The sequence below is a fragment of the Microcebus murinus genome, chromosome 25 (genome assembly GCF_040939455.1).
Source record: "Microcebus murinus isolate Inina chromosome 25, M.murinus_Inina_mat1.0, whole genome shotgun sequence".
NCBI classification, from domain to species: Eukaryota; Metazoa; Chordata; class Mammalia; order Primates; family Cheirogaleidae; genus Microcebus; species Microcebus murinus.
The window spans coordinates 22,002,375-22,026,740 of NC_134128.1; the positions used below are offsets into that span (position 1 = coordinate 22,002,375).

At 44.4% G+C, this 24,366-nt stretch overlaps 1 protein-coding gene across 2 annotated transcripts in view; it reads left to right on the forward strand.

The window, feature by feature from the left end:
• SFMBT2 (Scm like with four mbt domains 2) overlaps positions 1 to 24,366 on the forward strand; it is a 168,461-nt gene that overhangs the window by 70,203 nt on the left and 73,892 nt on the right. The window contains exons 5-7 of one of the 2 annotated variants that reach the window (XM_012741235.3): positions 10,090 to 10,178; positions 12,251 to 12,497; positions 20,130 to 20,227. In XM_012741235.3, coding sequence (XP_012596689.1) covers positions 10,090 to 10,178; positions 12,251 to 12,497; positions 20,130 to 20,227 — 434 coding nt within the window. Of the gene's footprint in view, positions 1 to 10,089; positions 10,179 to 12,250; positions 12,498 to 20,129; positions 20,228 to 24,366 lie in introns of those variants that run through there. The other variant, XM_075997642.1, reaches the window with a different exon arrangement.

Sequence of the window (24,366 nt, forward strand, 5' to 3'; positions counted from 1 at the left end):
CGTTGCCTCTCCTGCTGCCTTGTAGATAAATTTGTCCCTAAAAGGTTAACCTTCGATAAGTCAATGGTGCAGTGTTGGTATGGCACTGCGTTATAATGTTCATGTAAATATTGCTTAGATATGTTTTATCCCACGTTAGTTTCACGCCCCTCTGGATGATGTTCCTTCATAGCTGGATGAGGGTCACTGTCACTGTTTTTGCCCACATGTAGGGGAGCACCTTGGGCATAGTTCCTTGTTAATGGTTACCAAACCGAACTGGCTCTGTTTGCCTGCGCACAACGAAAAGCCAGACACCGAAGCACCAGATTTTTGCGAGAGAAATTTTGTCGCAAGGCTGCCCTGGGGGGGCCTTACTGGGGGTTGGGGCAGGATTTATAGCAGAGTGTAATAAGGGACGATCTGATTGGGTCCTGTAATGAGGTAATGCAAGGAGGCGTCACCTGATTGGATCATGTCATCGGAGTTAGGCGCCATCTGATTGGATCGTGGACGTGATGTCCGCTTCTTAATTCGGCCCCCATTTTTTGGCCCCAGCATTTAGGTTCCACCCGTGGTTGCACTCTTGGTTTATCTGGGCTCTCTCAGGTTCCCAGACCTGCAACTTTGGGGGGGGGGTAGTTCTTGGCAACTTAAAAACAACTCAACCATTTTATTGCACAAAGTTGAAACAGATTGGGCTGGTTCAGCGGTTACAAATACTTACTGAATTGGTATCACGCAACTCAGAGACAGTTTGGTAGGTGCTAGTAGTAGTTTCGGTAAAATAATTCGTGTTGCTTGCAGGAATTTATAACACAGTGCAGAGTGGAAGCTACCTTACCCGTCAATGCAGATTTAGTAATCCTTTGCTATCTGGTAGTGTCTATCTCTTCTCTATTCCAAACAAGAAATTTCCTTCTCCTTTCCTGAATTTGTTTTTGACAGGAACATTTCTAATCAGGAATGTTCTTTACGATGGATGGCATTTATAGGATGCTCAGGCATAGTTCAGATAATAGCCAGTATATTTTGTATCTGTAGAGTTTTATGGACTGGCCTGGCAAGCACTTCCTCTCAGCAGTATTGCTATTACTAAAATGTGTTAGGGACTTTTGAAACTGATTTATTAAGGATTCATAAGAACAAAACCAGTTTGTTAAGTTAGGGACTCCTTGTGACTATAATGAAAAAAACCAAGCCCATTAATGAGTCATTCTCTTTCTGTTTCGTTGCTGCCCATGCAGGAGACTAATTTCTGTGGCCCTGACTCATCTATGTGAAAATCACATCACTAATTGTGGTCTGTCCGCCTTTCTGTCAGCTCCTTCTGTTAGGCTCCATGGGATCCTCAGTAACATTAAGGAAGGAGGACTGAGATGAAAGAAAATGTAATAATCTTGATTTTTCTCCATTCCCATATAATCTGTCGTCATCGTTTTCTTCTTCTTCTTCTTTAGATAGAGTCTCGCTCTGTTGCCTGGGTTAGAGTTCCTAGCATCAGCCTAGCTCACAGCAACCTCACACTCCTGGGCTCAAGTGATCCTCCTGCCTCAGCCTCCTGAGTAGCTGGGACTACAGACACGCACCAACACGCCCGGCCAATTTTTCTATTTTTTTTCTAGAGACGGGCGCTTGCTCAGGCTGGTCTTGAACTCCTGGCCTTAAGTGATCCTCCTGCCTCGGCCTCCCAGAACGCTAGGATCACAAGTGTGAGCCACCACACCTGGCCTGTCTTCTAATGTGTTGAAAGGAGAAAAGTTCCTGTCTGGCTCTTCTGTATGACGGTGTTTGTATCACTACTTACAAAATCATCCTAAAATGGCACTGCAAATAGTTCTTTTCCCTTTTTATTCATGCAGAAAATATTCTAAAAAAAATAAGAATTTTGATAAGGAGACATGTTTCCATATTATTACCATTTTGGGGCTTGTTTTAAATCTTAGTAGTTTATTGGGTTGGGGTTATTGAAATACTGAATAAGCTGACAAAAATCAAAAAGACCTTATGATTATTAAGCAGGTGAATTCTAGGTTGTGGTTAGATTAAATGTCTAAATAAGGTCCTGTTTTATTATACCATCCCCTCTCTCCTTTTTTCTTTCTTTTCCCAATCTCAGCTTACCCCATCTTCCAGGTGGAAGGGATAATGGTTACAAAATGAGCATGAAATTTATTTCCCTCTACTTATCTGGCATGAACTGCTCCACATAAGTTGATGAATCACTGCTTCCAAGGCCGACATAATAGTTTTTGTTTTGTTAAACAACTATAAATTTCATCTGATATAGTCTTAGTGTTAACAGGAAGAAAACCTTAAGTTAATATGTGTTACATTTCATTGTTTAAAAATAATTGTTAGTAGTAAATCTTCATTTTTGCAAGCATAATTTGATCTCGTGTAATTGATGGAAGAAAATTTAGGGAATTTGTGCAGGCTTTGTTTACAGCTGACTTTTTCAAGAACCGCCACACGTAATAATCCAAATGAATTCTGTTTATGTAGTACAGCAGGCAGAATTTATAGTCAACATTCAAAATGAATTACTGACAGCTCCAGGGGTGGCATATTTTATTTTACATATTCTAACCCTTTTGCAAAATTTTTATTGAAGTATTTTATGATATACAGTGGTAGCAGTTTTGATTTGGTTGTCTTTTTGGAGAATCACAGAGGACAAAACCTTTGGGACTTATTTGAAATTTCTTGCTTGTTTATGGAGAAGAAAGATAGGTGAGTAGAGAGAGTCAGATGCACACTCAAATACACCTCCATGGTTGCTGCTGGCGCTTGCAGACCAAATGCAGCTATTATTTTAGGCACCGTGACTGCTCAGGCTTTTCCAAACTGGGGAGGGAAAGGCATGCCATAATTTTTGTCCTTTCTCAACAATTTTCCTTTAATAACAACCTGATTTATGGTTTTGAATCATTATTGCAGCACTCTGGAATGTTCCTTAAAATCAATCACTTTTACTAGACTTTCCTTCTCATTAAAAAAAAAAAATCAAGCTCGTTAATTGCCCAGGTATCTCTGTTTATGGAATAGTCATGGAAGCCCCTGTTTGTCATCTTAGGAACTTCACCTGGGCTACGCCAAGGGTCAAGGGTCAATATCATGGCCAACTTTGAAGCTGTGAGCTTCTACTCAGCCTGTTTCAACTACACAAGCAGAAGAGGGAAGGTGCCCAGCCCTATTAGTAGATGAGTAACTCCCTGTAGGTTGTGCAGGGACTTTGGCAAAGGGCATGGGCTGAGGTTACGGGCAAGAAGATTTAGGTTAGAATTAAGAAGGAAGGCATTTCTTACACTGGAGGAATGAAAAAGCAAGTTACAAAGGTAGGTAATGAAATCACCTCGCCTGAAGATATGTTTTGCTTTCTCTTGTTTTCTGGTAGACTATAGGTTATCTGACTTGCAGTTGTAGACCTGTGAGGGGACCATATTGAGGCTTATAAAAAAAAAATCTCTGTTGCTTCCCTCTGTTTTTTGTGGTCAGTGGCTGGCAGGCTGGTCACTTGGGGGAGGGCTGGCTGCAGTTTGAGTCCAAGGCCATGTGCTGTAGCACCAGGGAGAGCCAGTGCTGCAGATAAAGTCAGCAGACCGCCTGCTGGAAGATTCTGTCTTTCTCTGGGGATGCCAGTCCTTTGTTCATTCAGGTTCTCAGCTGATTGAATGAGGCTCACTCACTTTAGAGAGGGCACCTTTACTCAAAGTCCACCGATTTAAATGTTAATCCCATTCCCCAAACACCCTCATGGAAACATCTAGAATCCTGCTTGACCACATATCTGGACCCAAGCAGGTTGACACAATAAGTTTAACCATCACGGACAATAACATGAATACTATTGAACCACAGCCTGGCTCATTTCATTAGATAGATACAAAGGGCATGTTAATGCACATTTTTTGCAAGCTTGCCTCTCTCTTTCTTTTTAAAAACATGCACCTAAAAGGAACATTGGGAGCAATTTGAATGGAAGCTCTTTGGCTCCAGGGAAGAAAGTAACTTTGCCGGAAGAAGTGAGTCAAGTCTGAGAAAGAGAGTGACCTCGGAGAATAAAATCTTTAACAAGCAGGTGTCTTATTTCCTTGAACTTAGAGCCCTGGGTTTGTGTGATATGTCAGTTCCATCTTGACAGTTTCTCTGCAGAGTAAGCTAATAAAAGACCTGTAGGAAATTTTTCTTAGCGGAGAGGGGGGAAAAAAGTGGCTGCCTCTTTGGAAGGGGATTCTTTAAAAGCAGGAAAATGTTTAAAAGAGTAGCAGCAATGTCTATAAAAGTGAGATATTGGCAGCTAGAGAAGGGCTGGAGAAAATGTGTGAGAATAATAGAAATTCCATATTTCACTGGATAAAAATCTCTAACCAGTGAACCACCGATAAGCTGTTAAAGTTTCACCGAATAGTTTTAGAGGTTATTTATCGTCTGGGCTCTTAAAGATAGGCTGCAGAGTGATAGGCATTATGCTTGGAGAATGTAAACAGTTTCTGTCCCTCTGTCCCTTGTGGCTTTTTTTTTTTTTTTGCAAATCCTGGTGGTTTCTGGTGCCAAGAGCTTTTTGCGCACTGCAGAGAAAGCACTAGGTCTCTTGAGGATTAAGGTCCTGCTGTGTAGTACCTGGTATTCCTTTAATCTCTGGGTGCCTCCCTTGTCTGGAGTGAGCAGTATTGATGTTATTACTGGGCTTTCATATGGAAGGAAAGCTCAAAAAAAAAATACTTCATGTCTGTTTCTACCTCATAAGATATTAAGTGCCAAATCAGTGAAATGGACCCATCTCTGGGATTCTAGGTCATATATGCTGAAACTGAAATTGTAAATGCTAACTTACTTCTTAAGCAAGCTGTTACAAAGTAGGCAAATACAAAAAAGAAAAGAAAAGAAAAAAAAGAAACAAAAATGGCAGTGCGTTTGTGAATGGTTTCGGCAGTGCCATTGAATGAAACTGTATTTCAATGAGAGATCTTTGTAATGAATATTTATGGCAACAGTGGCTGAATTCAACAAATTTGTTAATCTGAATCCAACAAATTCTGTTTCATCGAAAGATTGGTAAAACACTGTCGGTCCTTCCTTTGCAGCCACAGAAGTTCATTAACGACCTCCCGTGTGCCAGTTGTTCTAGTTTCTGGGACGTGGGTGGGCCTGATAGGGAAAATGGTGGGCGCCGGGACATGGCCGCTTGCCGCCTCCCTGTTGCTCTGCATCTCCGCGGGCCAGCGCTGCGTGTGGCCAGTTGGAGGGCATGCTGCTGGGGCCTGGGCCCCCTGGCACACAGCCGCCCCAACCCGTGTGCCTCCGGGACATCGAGCGCGGGAATGCCCCCCGGCCCACGTGCTGCTGCCTGTTTCTGGCCACGCTGTTTGCGTGATCCTGATTGGTGGTGTTTTCCCAAATTCTGGAAAAAAAATGATAGTCACCTTCTGCCTTTTCTTTGAGGTTCTGTTTATAGCTTTCTAAGAAAGCTACTATGGGATTTGGAGCCATCTCTAAATGTCCTCTCAAAAAAGTGTGTGTGCGCGCGCGCATGCGTGTGTTCTTTTTCTGAAACTCAAGTTTGTGATCCTTCCTTCAATATGATGTGGGCTTCTCCCCAAAGAGGGGCGGGCGTTCGTGGGATGCAGCTTGGATTCTTTCTTTTTTCTTTTTTTTTAGCGTATTATGGGGGTTCAAGTGTTAAGGTTACATATATTGCCCATTCCCCACACCCCCCTTGAGTAAGAGCTTCAAGCGTGTCCATCCCCCAAACGTTGCACATCCCACTCGTTTGATGATATATACCCATCCCTTCCTCCCCTCTCCCACCCTCCCGACACTCCATAAATGATACTCCTATATGTCCACTTAAGTGTTGATCCGTTAATACCAATTTGCTGGTGAGTACATGTGGTGCTTGTTTTTCCATTCTTGGGATACTTCACTTAGTAGAATGGGTTCTATATGTATATACCATGGAATACTACTCAGCTTGGATTCTTAATCTAGCTGAATGTTCATAGAATATCACATCTGAATAGAACCTTGAAAAATCCGTCAAGAGAAGGTGGTAAAAAGATCACGATTTTATGGTTCTTGTGGGTTTCTAGGAGTTTGTCTCTGCACATTGAACACGTGGATCAGTGGTTACTAGGTTGTGGATAAAAGCCCCTCCACCTGACATTGCAGATATCCCTCCCCAATCACTTCCCTGCCATCGCGTTCACCCTTAGTGTTGTCGGGCTCAGGGCAGCTTGTGAGTTTCTGACATTTAATGTGTGGGTCTGCCCTTCGGTTCGAAGAAAAAAGTAATGATAATAATCAGGGCAAGGATTTTGTTTGCAGGTGGGAGAGATTGTGCTTGGGTTCTCATGCCTCTGATTTTGAGTCTTTGAAAGAGAGGTGTTCTATAGAGTAAAAATTAATGATTCTAAAAGTTCTAGGCCGGGCGCCGTGGCTCACACCTGTAATCCTAGCACTCTGGAAGGCCAAGGCAGGTGGATCGCTCAAGGTCAGGAGTTCGAAACCAGCCTGAGCAAGAGTGAGACCCCCGTCTCTACTAAAAAAATAGAAAGAAATTAATTGGCCAACCAAAAATATATAGAAAGAATTAGCGGGGCATGGTGGTGCCTGCCTGTAGTCTTAGCTACTCGGGAGGCTGAGGCAGGAGGATCGCCTGAGATCAGGAGTTTGAGGTTGCTGTGAGCTAGACTGACACCATGGCACTCTAGCCCGGGCAACAGAGTGAGACTCTGTCTGAAAATAATAATAATAATAAAAGATAAAAGTTCTAGTTAGAAGTTTCAGTGAATACATGAAAAACAGTGCCTGTCCTCTTCCATGGCAATGAATTCTAAGGAATTACAAGGCAACATTTATTGTACCAGAGCTTAAACAAATTGATTATTGGTTAAAATAAATCCATTACCTGGGAACTGTAAATTTGTTATACTTCGTTTTTATTTTATGGCAGTATTTATTGTAATAGATTCATTGTATATTTAAAAATTCAGAACTTTGAGAACTAAATGTTGACTGAAACACGTTTTCTTTTAAAATTAGCCAAATTCCTGAGAACCGTTTCCTTTCTATTTTTTAACCTGCAACGGTTTGTGTACCTTTATAGCTTTATAGATACGTTTTCCGTGGAGAGCAGTTTATTTAGATACTCTGTGGCCCATAAAAGATCACTTCAGAGTCTCGAACAGAAACATATTAAAGGAAAGTTATAGGACTTCTGGAACCTGGGACTCACAAGACGTAAAGTTGAGAGCCATTTCTAGTGCTCTCTCGCTATTACTCCGACAATTTAAATTTTGACATCATGCAATGACTTCGTAGGGTGCTTTATGTATTTTGAAAATTTTGACTTCAGTGTTAGCTTGGATTGCATGCTTGTTAGAAGCAACCTTTAAGTGGAAAATCAATATTTCTTCTCACGGTGGATATAGACATCACTTCTCTTAAGCATAGGACCATTTATCACTTGATTATAATTGTCATTCTCTTGTAATGATATACGAAATGCATATTTAGGGTACAATTGTATATTTTCTGGGAACCTTCATTAGATAGTTCATTTCATATTATCACCATTATCATGCCTACAGTTTAGCTTATTGACTTATCTGTTTACAAAAGCTTAGGAGAATCAAGAGATTCTAGTGGAAAATCTCCCTTGTAAGATTGGGGTCTGAATGCTCAGGGATTTGAGGCTGGCTCTGGCCCTCGTTTTTTTTTTTTTTTTCTATGAACTTGGGCAAAAGTTAATTAAGACCAAAAGCTCATAGCACTGTTAGGAGGATCAAAGCAGATAAAGTAAATGAAAGGTCTTTGTAAAACATAAAGTGAATACAAATTTTAATCTATCCCGTTTCTCTTTGCTTTTGGCCTCAGTAACCTTAGCCACACAGAAGGGCCAACGTAAAAAAGGCCATAGCATTTTAAAAAACGATTATTACATTTTCTAACGATGGATGAGAATCTAAGAAGACAGTTTTTATTTTCCCCAAATATTTGTTTTTCCATGTGAGTATGCATGTATAAAGTAAGGAAGGTGATATTTTATTTGAGAAAAAAAAATCTAGCGATAAAATCGGATGAACGAATGAGTTGTTCTTTGATGCAAGTGTAGTAAGGTCAGGACATTGCTAATGCAAGGTGAAGCTCAACGTTCCGGCCTAGTTTACCCGAGCACCTCCCATGTTGGCTTTTCTCTCGGTCTCATGATCGTTCTTGGGTGTGGGCGGATGTCCACTGAGGTGCACGTTGGTGGTTGAAGTAGCAGGCGCTGCCCATGGTCTCCGTTCTATTGGCGGTTCTGCCAGAGCTTGTTGGAGGTTTCAATTTGCAAATTGTGGGAATGAACATTATAAAATAGCCCGAGGGTTACATAAGTATATGTAATAATTTAGCATGTACTTACAACAACACAAGGGCTAATATTTATTAGTGGCTTAGTGTGTGCCGGAGATGGTTGTAGTTTATTTGCATGTCTCCTCGTTAGTCTGTAGAGCACCCCGTGTAAACAAAATATCGTCAGCACCTTTTATCGATGAGGAAGGAGTGTAAGAGAAATTGAGTGAATTACCCCAAGTCATGCACCCAGCGATGGCTGGCAGAACGGATGTTGGAGCCTGGAACTGCCCCACGCCCTTAAGGCCAGCTTCTCTTTTACCATAACTCTGTGCTTGTGCATTTGGGCTAGAAAGGGTGGCGTCAAGCCTTTGAAGGCCCTAAATAATGGTCCTTTATCAAAGGCTAAGTTAAGTACCATGTGGATCCCAGGCTGCTGGCTCTTCCTGTGCTGAGAGGTTGGAGTCGCAGTGTGGGACAGTGGGTTTCTGGGGCTAGTGTCTTGCTCTCAGCGTTGGGGACTTTGCAAATTCCCTGGTGCCCCGGGAAGGCGTAGGCCCCTCAGGGATGTGGGTGCCACCAGCGGTAGGTTTTTCCTCAGGGCTCAGTTTCTGAGCACTTGTAGATTGTTGGCGCCCCAGATCTGGTACTTCTTTTTGAAAAGATGTCTCAGGTACATTCGTTCCTTGTTCCCAGTGCTGACAAGCTCTGTTTTGGGCCCTGCCATGTATCTGTGTACTTGGATAACTGCAGCAGCCTCGGTTTCCCTGCTTTTTTAGACGCTTTTGTTTCCATTCAAACCTTCATATTCTCGCCACGTTCATTTGATGCGGAGATGTCCTGTTTATTCGGTGTCTGGGTTGACTCCCTGGGCCGCCCATAGTTTTATTCCTGTCGCTCAGCATTATTTCCCAGTGCTGTGTGCTCCCCGTGAGCCTCGGTCTTGCTGAATGCAGTGCAGTCGTCTCTCTGCATTCGTGAGGGGTTGGTTCCAGGACCACCCCACCCCCATACCAAAATGAGTCAAGTTCATGGTATGAAATGGAATAGTATTTGCACAGAACCTACGCACATCCTCCTGTATACTTTACATCACCTCTAGAAATTAATCACAACGCCTAATACAATGTAAATGCTGTGTACGTAGTGGTTACACTGTATCGTTTAAGGAGTAATGACAAGAAAAAAAAAAAAAGCCTGTACATGTTCAATATAGACGCTGTTGTTTTTCCCAAATGGTTTTCACCTTTGGTCGGTTGAACTTGGGCATATGCAGGGCCGATTGGACTTTTTTCTGTTTCTCCTTCACTCCACCCTTCTCATTAGCGTTGGCTAATTTCTTAGTCTGCAAATCCCTCCTTCTGTACCTGTGGAAACGGTTTTCTATACGTCAGAGCCTGGTTTTATTTTTTCCACGTGGAATACTGTTCTCCGAGTCCTAGGGCCTCGTTGGTCTGTTTCTTCTTGGACTTCCCAGATCATGCGCTTTGCCATATCTTCTTTGCTGTTTGTAGGAAGCTTTTGAACAGGTGGTAAGACTTCAGGACTTCAGAGTCTTTAACCTTTTTTGCTGGCCAGATGCGTGGTAGGTTGTGAATCATGCTGTGTTGGCAGCTTTGATGTCTCAGTTTCAGTATTTACTTAGGTACGGCGCTGAAAATTGAGAAAAATACTGAAATAATATCTACCTACAGAAAACGCCTGTGGTTTTAAGCTTATCTGATACTTCTGCTGCCGTGTTGAAATTTTTTTTTTTTCCCCTTGTCTTGCCAGCAATCAAAGAGAAGTACACGGACTGGACGGAATTTCTCATACGTGATTTGACTGGCTCGAGGACGGCACCTGCAAACTTGCTGGAAGGTGTATGTATTGTCATTATACATCTAACCTATCTCAGACGCATCCCTGGAAGGTGTATGTATGGTTAAAAATGTGTCTCAGAAGCATCCCAGTTACGTGAGCTCAGACCTAACGGCACCTGTTGCATATATCCTTCTGCGGATACAGGCCTACCTCTGCGCTCATAGCCTGTCCTGCTGTTGTCCTGAATTACTTGGGTGACTGATTTGAATGGCATTGATGCTGCTTGCCCTGTGATAAGTGGAAAATTTGCTCCATGTGAATGCATTTTTAAATATAAATACGTTAGGATACCTTACCCCTGTCCTATAAATTTAAGTCTGTTTCGTACATTAGTGAATGCAAATAAAAATCTTTTAGAATACCTATTTTGAACAGGTGACCACTAAGCATATATATGCACTAATAGAATCTCCTGAAGCACATTGGTAGATGATCCCATTGAATATTCTACTTTAGATGCATAACTGCAAGATTTGAACACACGTGTGTTAACTGATAATTGAATTAGCTTCCCTTGTTAAAAACAAGAGGAGAAGTGGTAGACCATATTTAAATGTAGTTAGGCAATTTGAAGATACTAAAGAACAATTAGTTTAATCTGATGTCTTGATGGTTTGTTTGAAAGTAAATTTATGATGAAACATCTTAATATATACTATATATAATAGAGCAGGAAAGGAAATGGTACTATGTCATAAATAATTGTTGAATTACCAAATCTGCTTTTTTAAGAGTGCCCCTTAAAAAGGGGGAAACTTACGGAATAACGAGGAATAATGTTTGGATTTTGAAAATGTCATATTCTCTTAACCTTAACTTTTCCCCTCTTCTCATAAATGATATTGGTACTTTAGAGCATCATTGTCTAATACAGTTAAGCAGGTTGTGTTTTGTAAAGATTTTGCCTAATGTATTTGTTCTATATCTTAATAGCTTCTATTTTAATTGTTTGGTTAGCAAATCAAAATGACGATGGCTCACCCTTTCAAAGGGACAAATTGTCTTGCTCTGTTAATTTTTCAGAGCTATTTGCCTACAAGGCTGGCTGAACAAACACCCTTTTCATATGCTAACATGTGCTAAGCAGGGGCAGTAATTATAATTCTCTAAACCAATTATCAGGTTAGGTGTAGAAATAACTTTACACAATAGTCCATTTAGCTTATCATTAATGTGTGTTAGCCACGTCATCCATACACAATCAGGCCTTCCTCACATAATGAAAGCACGAGAGGGTCTTGGTTATCAGAGCAGGGGCCATGGTAAGATGCATGAATGTTATAGAATCATGCTATAAATTTATAGCCCTGTATTAGAAATACCTGTCTGTTGGGAAAGCAGACATTTTTTTTTGTTTTGTTTTTTTGAGATGGAGTCTCGCTTTGTTGCCCAGGCTAGAGTGAGTGCCGTGGCGTCAGCCTAACTCACAGAAACCTCCAACTCCTGGGCTCAAGCAGTCCTGCTGCCTCAGCCTCCCCAGTGTATGCTATAGGCATGCGCCACCATGCCCGGCTAATTTTTTCCATATGTATTAGTTGGCCAATTAATTTCTTTCTATTTATAGTAGAGACAGGGTCTCGCTCTTGCTCAGGCTGGTTTCGATCTCCTGACCTCGAGCAATACGCCCTCCTCGGCCTCCCAGAGTGCTGGGATTACAGGCGTGAGCCACCGCGCCCGGCCGAAAGCAGACATTTTGCCGCCATACATTTTTCTAGCTCCAGGCAAATTTGGGGCATGACTCTTCTTAAAAGCATCTCAATGTCTAGCAAATGCAGTTTTATCTGGGAAGGGTGATTTGTTTGGTGAGAACTGAGCACCCACTGTTATTTTCTGTTGTGATGTTGGTTGTTGGGTTGGGAATTGGGTACTCGGATGTGTGTGTGGGGAGGCGCTGGCCATGCCCAGGGGTGGGGGCGGGGGCGGGGGCGGGGGCGGGGGTGGGAGGATGCCAGACTGTTTGCCGGTAGCTTGGATGATGGTGTGAAAAAAGCATTATCTTCTGCTGTCATCTGTTTCCATGAGAACCTTAAAAGAAAGTTTAAAATAAGGAGTTTTGCTTCTGTTTAAACAGCCTCTGCGAGGGAAAGGCCCTATAGACCTCATTACAGTTGATTCCTTAATAGAACTTCAGGATTCTCAAAGCCCTTTTCAGTACTGGATAGTTAGTGTGATTGAAAATGTTGGAGGAAGATTACGCCTTCGCTATGTGGGATTGGAGGACACTGAATCCTATGACCAGTGGTTGTTTTACTTGGATTACAGACTTCGACCAGTTGGTTGGTGTCAAGAGAATAAATACAGAATGGACCCACCTACAGGTAAGGGCCAAAGCTTTTGCTCCTGTGTAGTGGTTTTTTTTTTTTTTGAAATAAAAAGATGGGGTGTTTTCCTGCCTGTGTCTCTGGAAAATTTGTTAGCTCTGTGGTATCTTTGACATCTGAGGATATGAAACTAGTAAGCATTTCAACTTCACAATACTTCCCATAGGGAATAAAACCAAAGATCTCGACCGGTAGTGTCCGCAAAAGAGAAAGTGATGTTGGAAGCCTTAGGGAGGTTGACCTGGTTCCTTTGGAATTAGTGGTTCAGACAGGAAAGATACAGTACACTGAGAGGTGGGCGTAGTCTCCACCTTTTTCTTTAGGGATTTTGATAGTCTTGCAAGTATCCTACAAAATCTACATTCATCCAGGTAGCCGTTTGTCTGTCCATACATACATACATCCCTCCATCTGTCCACTCTTCCATCCTTCCACCCTCTCATCCATCCATCTATTCATCCATCCATCCATCCATTAATCTATCCATTCTTTCATCCATCCTTCCATCCATCTATTCATCCATCCATCTATTCATCCATCCATCCATCTACCCATCCATCCATCCATTAATCTATCCATTCTTTCATCCATCCTTCTATCCATCCATCCATCTATTCATCCATCCATCCATCCATCCATCCATTCATCCATCCATCCATCTACCCATCCATCCATCCATTAATCTATCCATTCTTTGATCCATCCTTCCATCCATCCATCCATCCACCTATCCAACCATCTATCCATCCATCTATCCACCCTTTCATCCATCCATCCATTTATCCATCTATCCACCCTTTCATCCATCCATCCATTTATCCATCTATCCACCCTTTCATCCATCCATCCAGCCATCTATCCATCCATCCATCCATCTGCCCACCCCTCCATCCATCTGCCCATCCTACCATTCATCCATCCATCCATCCATCCATCCATCCATCCATCCACCTATCCAACCATCTATCCATCCATCTATCCATCCTTTCATCCATCCATCCATTTATCCATCCATCCATTTATCCACCCTTTCATCCATCCATCCATTTATCCATCTATCCACCCTTTCATCCATCCATTCATCTATCCATCCATCCACCCATCCATCCGCCCACCCCTCCATCCATCTGCCCATCCTACCATTTATCCATCCATCCATCCACCTTTCATCCATCCATCCATTTATCCACCCACCCTTCCATCCATCAACCATCCATCCTCCCATCCATCCATCCACTCACTCACCCATCCAGCCGTTCTTCTTTCCATCAATCCTTCCGTAGTCATCCATCCACCTGTTTATCCATCCATCTGAATATCCAAACCACAATCCATTCTGACTAGGAAAAAGCACCGAGAAGATCATCATGCCTTCCCCTGGCACATCATGGATTTTTGTTAGCTTCAAATGCATCGTCAAATGACTTTGCACAGGCTTAGCTGGATAGAACAGCGCATTATGTTCTGACATACCTAACTAGTCAAAAATCTCACCGTTTACAAAATAACCATTCTTGAATGTTTACTATGTGCCAGGTGATTTTACATCTGGTACGATATTTATTTTTGTTCCAAAAAACTGCTGCACATTTGGTGTGAATTTCATCCCCTAGCAGAGAAAATTGAGCCTGGGGTGTTAAGCTACTTGTCCAAGGTCCCCCTGCTTCAGGGCCAGGTGATGCAATTCAGATTCCCAGGTGCCATGCCCATCCTATCCCCTCCCACTGCAGCCTCTCCTTACCAAAACCTTTTAGTGGGAAACCCCAGAACAAAAATGTTGGATTCTTATGGAATCAAAGGTGCCAAGGAAGAAATACATTTTTTTTTTTTAAAAGAAACTGCTGATCTTTATTCTGGTCAGTTTTTCAGGTATGTTTGGAGTAAAGACGTGGCTCTTTGCTTTATTAAAATCACCAGCGTATTTCCCTCCCATATGAGTTGCCGATGCTAGTCTTGGGTACGTGGAAGTGACGGGTGATCTTTCTTTTCTGTCACTCAGGGGCTTCAGTTGGAAAAACTTCCTGGCTCTGTACTGCACGTGTTTGCATCTGTGTTAAATTTGACAGGCACACGGACGAGTCACGTGGTATTTTATTAATGTGCAAAGTTTTGCAAAGCATCCAAGAACTCCATTTATTTCCTGAGTGATTTTGGGCTATGACAACAGACAAAGGGGCCTGTCGGGGTTGGGAGAAGAGATCTAAGTGCAGGTTTGCCCTTGGATTCATAACCCAGCAGGAAAAATTTACTTTGTGCAGGAAGTTGTGTGTATAAATCTCAGCTTAGTGTCTAATTGCTTTATAGATTTTAGGAGAAATACATACTTGCCAGTGTACAAAGCAGAGGATTACTAGTCGCCTCTTAGGTTCTCTGTAGTGTTTCTTTCCTGTGAAATTAGGGGACTTAGGATCAAAAAGCAAGAATGGAATATGTCTCCATAGAAATTCAGGAGATATTTGCTATGAGCTCCGCCCTTCTTTAAGATACTTTGGCATCTTTATAAGAATAAGTCGTGTTCAGTTGTCTTAGAATTTTTCTGGACATAAAATTGTCCATTTCACTTAAAACCCCATGGGGGTCCCTACAGATTTTGGAAAAGACCCTCTCATCATCATGAACTTGACTTCCCCGATATTGAAATTGTCAGCAGGAAAGGTTGTGTATGGGAAGAAGAAAATAAAAGGTGATAAGACATTTGTTTTTTATTTTTTTTTTGAGACAGAATCTCGCTTTGTTGCCCAGGCTAGAGTGAGTGCTGTGGCATCAGCCTAGCTCACAGCAACCTCAAACTCCCAGGCTCAAGTGATCCCCCTGAGTAGCTGGGACTACAGGCATGCATCACCATGCCCGGCTAATTTTTTCTATATGTATTAGTTGGCCAGTTAATTTCTTTCTATTTATAGTAGAGATGAGGTCTCGCTCTTGCTCAGGCTGGTCTTGAACTGGTGACCTCGAGCAATCCGCCCTCCTCGGCCTCCCAGGGTGCTAGGATTACAGGCGTGAGCCACCGCGCCCGGCCTGAAAACACATTTAAACTCGACTTTGTGTTCTGCAAATACAGTAGTGACAAGATCAAAGCTGCAACCTGTTACGTCCTTCCCCGGGGAGGAGAGGCCGTTACTATCCACGTTTCGCACACGGGAACAGAACCCGATACCTGGGATTTTTGTATGAATTAATTTCACGTCCCAGTGTGGCTTGTGCAACTTACATGATAGCACCATTTCCTTACCTGAAATACAGGTGGGAATAACATTTCAGACCAGCCTGGAAAATACTGGGCCAGTTTTCTGCTTCCCAAACACCGTCACATTCGTGCAAAGTGTCCAGCAGTAACCGACGATGAGAAGGAAGGTTGGTGTGCAGGGGAGATGAGAGTGAGGCCCTGTGAGCTCCTCTGGAAGGGGGGGGGGTCCTCTGCTTGCACCCCTCACTAAGACTGCCACTGTGGTCAGAAATAATCTTTGGTTTTATTCTTTTTCATTTGTTTAAAGGTCATAATATTTCTCACCTGTTGAGTACACATAGAGATCAGCTAGGAAGTTAGTCTTCAAAAGCTCTGGGGACAGGTGCTGGATTGTACACTCTCCACCTCTGGGCAGCATAGAGTCACGGAGCCTTTGCATTTCGGGCAGGAATCAGAGAAATAGCGTTCCGGTGCCTGGGGGGGGGGGGAGGTGGGCAGGAGTGAAGGAAGCCACTGGCCTTGCACAGCGGGGACAGTTACACATTGGCTGGGCTGCTGAGTGGCATGATGTATATCAAAGGATTGGCATTTTCTAGGGATTCAATCCATGCTCAGAGTATTCGATCCATGCTCAGAGTAAACTTTGGTTTTCTGAGACGTTTAAGTAGCTCTTTGAGGCCAGTGGTCATGTAAGAAGCCCCACCAACTCCCTACCTCTGGACGTGCAGAAAACAAGATAAACCTTGAGGTGTTCTTGCAGACGCTAACGGGTGGAAACCTTTTGAGGTTTTCTTTTCTTCTTCTCTATTTATAGAATTTTTTCCCCATATTTTTTCCCCTTCAGAATCCTTTCAACCTCTTTTATTTTATTTTTTTAAATTCTTGTGTTAGGTAGTTCCTGGAGTCGGGAAGTTTCTGAATCTAACTTAAAGTACTTCCTTCCTGAACTGTTTCTTAGTCCAAAAAAGAGTTGTTTCTTTCTATATCAGTCTGTCCAGGTTGCCAAAACAAACCGCCCAACTAAGACTGCGTGGCTTCAACAATAGATGTTTGTTTTCCTGCGATTCTGGAAGCGAGAAGTGTGAGGTCACAAGGGGCCGGTGTGGTCGGGGTCTGGGGACGGCCACTTGCTGGTTTGCAAAAGGCCATCTTCTCACCGTGTCCCCACGTGGTAGATCAAGAGTGAGCTCTGGGGTCTCTTCTTGCAAAAACACTAACCCCATCTCGAGGGCCTCACACACAGGATGGCATCTAACGCCAGTCACCTCCCAAAGGCCCCATCTCCAAATACCATCATCCCATTGGGATCAGGGCTTCAATGTAAGGACTGGGGGCAGATGCAGACCTCCCAGCCATAACACTTCCCAGTGTTTCCTCTGTTGTAACAGCCATAGATCAGTCTTTCGTGTCTGGAAGGGATCTGATGTACCGTGTTTCCCCGAAAATAAGACCTACCCGTAACATAAGCCCTAGCAGGATTTCTAAGCATGTGCGCAATAGAAGCCCCTACCCCGAAAATAAGCCCTAGTGACAGGCGTGGCTGCGCAGCGCATGTGCACAACCCATGCATGTTGTCTCATAGCAGGAAAGAAGACGAGCAGCCCTTCTCATCTGCCCCGTGAGAGCTCTAGTGCTCGACAGGAGAGATTGGGGCCAGTGGTTCTAAAGGAAATAGAGTCGCAAGACATTCAGGATGGAATTCGGGGTTTGGAGAGTGATGATGATGTCCCAGAAGAAGACGACTTCACTCTGTTTGAATCAATGTAGATGGTTGTACCGTACTTAAAAAAAAAATAACACATCCCCCGAATATAAGCCCTAGGGCATCTTCTTGAGGAAAAATAAATATAAGACCCTGTCTTATTTTCGGGGACACATGGTAGCAGGAAGCAGCAGCAGAGGCTGTTTTGGGGGAGTGGGGGCCGTGCGTGAGAGAAGGGATCACCCCCAGCGGCCTTTGTTTATTTATGATTACTTTACGCTTTTCTGCTTCCTGCGGCACTTGTTATGAAACAACCGGCCAGGCCCTCGCACGGGGGAGATTGCCTCCTTTTCTTGTAGGCTCCTAGTTACAGACGGGTCAGAATGCATTTTGATTGCTAATGGCTCCCCACAAACAGAAACGGGCGTGATGCACCCTGTTAGACAACCTGCAGCAGCACAGTCATTTTACGGAGATGTTTTATGCTCTTTTAATGGGGAGTCCTGCTCTCTGCACACGGTGTCTGTTGGGGGCTTGGTTAGCCTGTGCAGGTGGTCGGGCCCACAGAACTGCAGCCGACTGTCGGGTTTTCAGAAAAGAGGCATGCCTTGCCGTGGAGCTGGATTCCGTTCGGGGGTTTCACACCCTCAGGAAGAAGACAGAGAATCTTCATATGATAGGACAGAGGCAGAAACCACCTGGAACCTGGGCTTCTTGCGACGTTTGTCTCTGGCGGGGAGGGAGAGAGGGACGACATCGTGTGGACAGAGGGCTCAGCGTTGCAGGGAGCCCCCCCTTTGGGCCAGCGTGCACGGTCTACGAGCCTCCTTGCTGGGTTCTGACGGTTTGGGTCTGACCCTGGCCCCGGTTGGATTTTCATTCCTACTAGTCTTGAGTGCTTTTTTTGTGTGTGTGTGGCCACTCTTTCACCCTGGTCTCTCTCCCAGGGCCTCCTTCCCCCACTCTGAGACCCCCGTAACGGGTCAAGGGTAGAAGCAGCCCCGATGACAGATCGAAAGAGCTGAGGGTGCCGCTTGTCCCTTTTCTCCATTTTTGCGTCTTGGATGTTGTCTTTAGAAATCCCCATCCCTTCCCGTGAGTTGGTCCTTGTCCTCCCTCGCTGCCTACCTCCAGATTGCTGGAAAACGGCGGTGTGTCTGTGCTCCCCTGGACACTCAGCCTCTAGTTTGCTGGTTCTCCCCGGCCCCTGCGCTGGTGTCCTTCGAGTTTTGCTCTCTGGGGCCCCTGAGTGTCCTCCCCTCACTAAGTTTGGATGCCAGGAGTGTGTCCCCGGGTGTCCCTCGCGTCCTTGTGTGCAGGGCTCTGTGATCTGGTCCCTGTGCCTGCTTTGAGGCCCCCTGTGATGAGCAGCGTGCTCCTCAGCTCACTTGCGCACCTGTGCAGGTTGTGCGGTCTCCGCAGGCGTGTGCATTGAGGCCCCGCTCTGTGCCCCGAAATATTCTAGATGCTACGAAGAAGAATCACATTCTCTGTTGGTTCCGGCTTGGAAATGCCAAACTGGAAAAAAGAATCCCCCCAGAGGTGGGAGAGTACGCAGGAAGTGCTAGAGATACAGGGAGGGGATATATTGTCACAGACAAGCCTTTGTGTGTGTCTGTGCAACTTAACAATGACTCCGGGCGGTGACTTGGCTAGTTCTGGCAGGATCTCAACACCTATTGTGATTAGTATGTCCTGAAAAGACTGAATAAGCTGCTAAAACAGGGGCCTGAAGCTCAAGGTGGGTTCAGAAGCTATGAGGATCAAAAATACGTGGCTCCCTGCTAAAAAGCAGACATGGAAGGAATTAAAAAACATAGTCCCAGAGGTTTAATGTTGCCTTTTAACTGTGCTTAAATTCATATTCATATCCTGAGTGTCCGTCTGAAGTCATCTGGGTTGATATAGTGAAGGTATAGACATATCTACTTCCAGCGAGTGCTGCTTCTGCAAATCCTGTTTTGATAAGGCCTTAAATCTGTTGAGACCAAGCCATAAAATTCTCCTGCAGGTTCAGCAAAAAACAGGGCTCAACTGCGTTTTTGTTTTCTTTTTCTTTTTTTTTTCTCTCCTTTTAATTTTGCATTCCGGCTGTATAACCTCCATCCATAAATCTCCGTCCCCCCACTGCCTAGGGGAAAATATAGGCAACATGTGGTGTGTTAAGCAACATCTCAAAGTGTAAATATTCAACTGGGTTGGTAAATTTTAATTTACCTTTTAACAATTTTCTGACTTCCAGGGACTATTTTTAGCACACGAGAGCTTAGAGATTTAGCGAGAAAATATGTTGTAATAACGGCAAATGCCAGACAAGAGTCGTTGGTAAGTTTAGGAATGTATCAGATAGTAAGTTCCTCAATCAGCAGGTGCTGCTTCCCGGGTGATAACATGGAATTTTGGCCCTTGGGTGACTGAAGATTTTGCTAATGTGATTAATACCATTAAATGACTTACAGAATGCCAACAAAATGCATGCAAATATTCCCGGAAGAAGAGCCCTGTTAAGTTGATTCTTCATTTCTGACAGCAGAATCCCAAGTTGCCATTTAATTTCGGAAAATCCTTTTAGCAGGTGGCCGTTTATGGCGGGCAGGGTGTGAATTCTATCTGTGCCTGAGCATGCCTAGCTATTAGGAAGGACCGAGACCAAAAAAATTAAAAAAAAAAAATACAAGAAAGAACCACCCAGCAGAACATTTGAGTCCTTAAACTCTCCTGTGGTTTGATGTCGCTACAGAAATCTATCCTTTGAAGATGGCCTCTGAGTGGAAATGTGCTCTGGAAAAATCCCTTATTGACGCTGCAAAATTTCCTCTTCCAATGGAAGTGTTTAAGGTAAGAAGTTGATTCATAGCCGTCTGTCTACTCTTTGCAGGAATGAAATGCTTAAAAGGTGTTCTAAATCACACTCTTTCCCGCTTTGACAAGCCACCTTCTTGGCCGGCTTCCATTTTAAATGTTTAAGGTTTTATCTGTTCCATTCTGCTGTTTCTTTTTTCTGTGTGTGGGGGCGATCGTCCTAAAGACCCAGATCTCACAAGACGCTGATTCAGTTTCTTTTTTAAGGTTTACTGTTTTTTCCTTCATAACGAATTAATATATAGAAACCTCAATTTTGCCTGCTCCCTCCCCACCCCAGAAATTAAAAGAAAATATCACAAGTGTGAGTTTGCTGTTTGTTGGGTAGAAATGGTAGGAAAAAAAATGATTGCTTCTCGTGACGGTTCAAGTTTTCTGGGTGGCTCAGGGAGCTTGTCCTGGGTGTCTGCTGAGTGCCAGGCCTTCCACCAGGGGTCCCGCGGCAGGAAGGGCCGTGGGACGTAGCCCCTCTGACCCGATCGCCGGGTTCTTGACGCTTCTAAAACCATGCTGCAGACCTACATGAAATAGGGTATTCAGTTGTGGGCAGCAGTGGTCCGTTTGGGTCAGAGGAAATGCACAGATCAAACCCTGTGCATTCGTGGGAGGGCAGGCTGCTCCACCCCGATGGCTTCCTTGGACGGCTCTCAGCGTGGTGGCAGCGGACACATGTCCACTTGCTTCTCGGCTCCGAGGGGACACGTCTGCGCAGCGCAGCTGAGGTTTCCTAGGGAGGGTGACATCAGAATGGTGTTTGGGCTCCGCACGCAGCAGGACTTCCAGGTTTTGGCTGGGGCTCGGGCTTCCTGGATTTTAGCGACAAGTCAGTCCTCACTCAGGCTGTCAAGTCGTCTTGGCAAATCACTGCCCTTTTTTTTTTTTCCCCCAGCACCTCCCTTGTCTGTAAAATCAGATGCAATTAAGACCACTTCTTCTTACAGAAACCAGGGGGGCCACAGGTGCTCCCCGCAGCCAGGAGGGGAGGAGAGAGCTGGGGTGTCAGCCCCCCAGTGTGGGTCGGTCCCCCCCACGCTGCAGGCTGGGCACCGTCTGTTCCATCCTCTTCAGGGAGGACTGGCAGGGGTGGCTGGTCTCATGGGGGGCTCAGGGAGAACATCGAGGGGTGCAGCTGCTTCCCAGTTATCCCCCCACACTTATTTCTCGAATTCTCATCCACCTCCATTATGGGTGTATCTCGTGTTCCTCGTCTCTGCCTCTCTCGAGGATTCCGCGGCATTCATTGTGCCTACCGTGCTTCCCCGAAAATAAGACAGGGCCTTATATGTATTTTCCCTCAAGAAGACACCCTAGGGCTGATTTTCAGGGGATGTGTTGTCATTTTCCCCTCAAAGCCTCAGCTTGCAGCACGCACAGGGTGGCGGGACCCGACAGGGGAGCCGACCTTGTTGGTGGGGCTGCCCGCACCTTTCCGGTCACCTCTGGGACAGCAGCTGTCACGACGGGGCGGATGAGAAGGGCTGCTCGTCTTCTTTCCCGCTCCGCGACGACACGCACGGGTTGTGCAGACGCGCTGCGCAGCCACGCCCGTCACTAGGGCTTATTTTCGGGGTGGGGCTTCTACTGCGCACATGCTTAGACATACTGCTGGAGCTTATTTCATGGGTAGGTCTTATTTTTGGGGAACCACGCTGGTTCTCAACTGTCCTGGGAAAGGCTCAGGGGTTGGCTTTGCTGTGTTAATTCACTTCCTTCTTGTTCATCAGCCTTCTCGCTTCCATGCCTTTGTAGCTGCTGAACGGGTTTATTTGTTTTTTTAAAATACCTCTTGACTGTGATTTTGGTTCGAATTTAGTAGGAGGTAACATTTGATGTGGGTTTTGGGTCTGCCGCCCTCACCTGGAGCTGCCATTTTATAAAGTTTCCTGAGGACTCCAGGCTGCAGTGAAGATTCCATCCATGCTCAAGACCCCTGGGGCCGGGGGGGGGGGTGTTGCTGGCTTCCCTGTCCTTCCCTGCGCCCCCACTCTGCGTGCAGGGCCGCACCACGCCGGCCTCCTTTTATGTTCCTCCAATGCCCGTTGTTCCTTGTTCCTGTTTTGCTCTTTCTGTTAAATTCCTCCTACCCATCCTTCAACCGCAAATATAATTTCCCTAAAGGAATCCTTCCCCAGTCCCTTGGCCCCTTCCCTGGCCCGCATGGACCCGAGCCTCTGATGGGGTCCTCACGGCACCTGTTGTATCTCAGTTATGCTTAGGTCTTTGTGCGATTCCTTACATAACATCCTTCCGTTTTTGCCTAACTGTGAGGCTCCAGGAAGGCAAGGACTGTGTCTTTCTCGTCCATTGTTGGAAATGTCATTTCTTGACGGTAGGAGTAAGTATCTGTCAAATAAACGAACTGATTCTTGAATGGATGTAAGTCTTTAACTCCCTGAGTTTAAAAGTTTGGAGTTAATACAGTGTATAGATTAATTGGCTGTGCAGTCTTAGTATTTGGAACTGTGGATACTAAGACTCGAAAGGTATACGCATTAGTAATCCTCGTCTGTTTGTAGTTAGAAGTTAATTAGTTCATTAAGCATTGGTGAGCAGCTATTCTTTGCAAAAGGCTGTTTAGGTGCTGCTGAACTGGTTCCAGGGTTTAATAGTTTGTTTAAGTTTTCCAAAATATGAATTACCTTCTTCCCTCATTTTAGTTTTTTCCTATGAGAAATCAGTCTGTTATTTTGATAAGAGTACCTGAGAATTATCATCTTATTCAATATTTTGTACATCATTAAGAGCTGCTTAATGCTTTAAGATAGATACAAGGCAGGGCTTGTGGGTGAGGTACTTGTTATTTCATACATATGTGATATCTATAGAAAAAATTCTAGATGTAGATTTCTGAATAAACAAACAGGTACTGATGTTTGTAATTATTATTTTGCCATGTTACCTTCTATCAATGTTGTATCAATTAAAACTCTTACTGGCAAAAAAAAAAAGTTGGTTGCATTGAATATTAGGTTTCTTAAAGCTTGTGAGATACTTTTATAAATGTTTTCTCTTGTTTTAATTCTATGGAAGAGAAGTAGGACGTTTCTCAACTGTATCTTGTGTGGAGCGAATATTTATACATTTTAATTTTCAGGGCACGACTTCATTAGTGTTTCCTAAGGCTGATCTAACAAATGAGCATGGACTGGGGCACTTAAAACAACAGAAATTTATTCTCTTACACTTCTGGATGCTGGAATTTGAAGTCAAGGTGCTGGCAGGCCCACACTCCCGCTTGGAGTCCTTGCTCCGGGGGGTGGCCTGCAGTGGTTGGCATTCCCGGGCTTGTGGCAGCTTCACCCTGTTCTCTGGTTCCATCTGCACACGTCCTTCTCTGCTCTATGTCTGTCCAGATTACCCCGCACTTATAAGGACACTGGTCATTCGATTAGGGCCCCTGCCACTCTCGTGTGCTCTCACCCTCATTCCATCGCATTCACAAAACCCTGTTTCCAAATCAGGCCACAGCCACGCCTCCCGGGTGCACGTGAACTTGTAGGAGACACTGTTCCGCCCAGCGCAACTGCATCTCATGTATGTTCAGTCACTTAAGAAACAACATACTGGAATTCTCTAGTGAGTCCCTCTGCCTGCACGGAGGTCAGTAAGTTAGAGAGATTGCACGGGCACGTGGATAAGGATCAAGCTCTCTTAGCATTTGCTTCATGTATTAAAAAAACAAGAGAGGCCGGGCGCGGTGGCTCACGCCTGTAATCCTAGCACTCTGGGAGGCCGAGGCGGGAGGATCGCTCGAGGTCAGGAGTTGGAAACCAGCCTGAGCAAGAGTGAGACCCCGTCTCTACTAAAAATAGAAATTAATTGGCCAACTAAAAATATATAGAAAAAAATTAGCTGGGCATGGTGGTGCATGCCTGTAGTCCCAGCTACTTGGGAGACTGAGGCAGAAGGATCGTTTGAGCCCAGGAGTTGGAGGTTGCTGTGAGTTAGGCTGACGCCACGGCACTCTAGCCCGGGCAACAGAGTGAGACTCTGTCTCAAAAAAAAAAAAAAAAAAAAAAAGAGAGACTCTCTCAAGCTTTTATTTTTAGCAAATGATATTCTCCTGCATGGTCCAAGAATACAAATTTTATATATATGTATGTGTGTATATATAA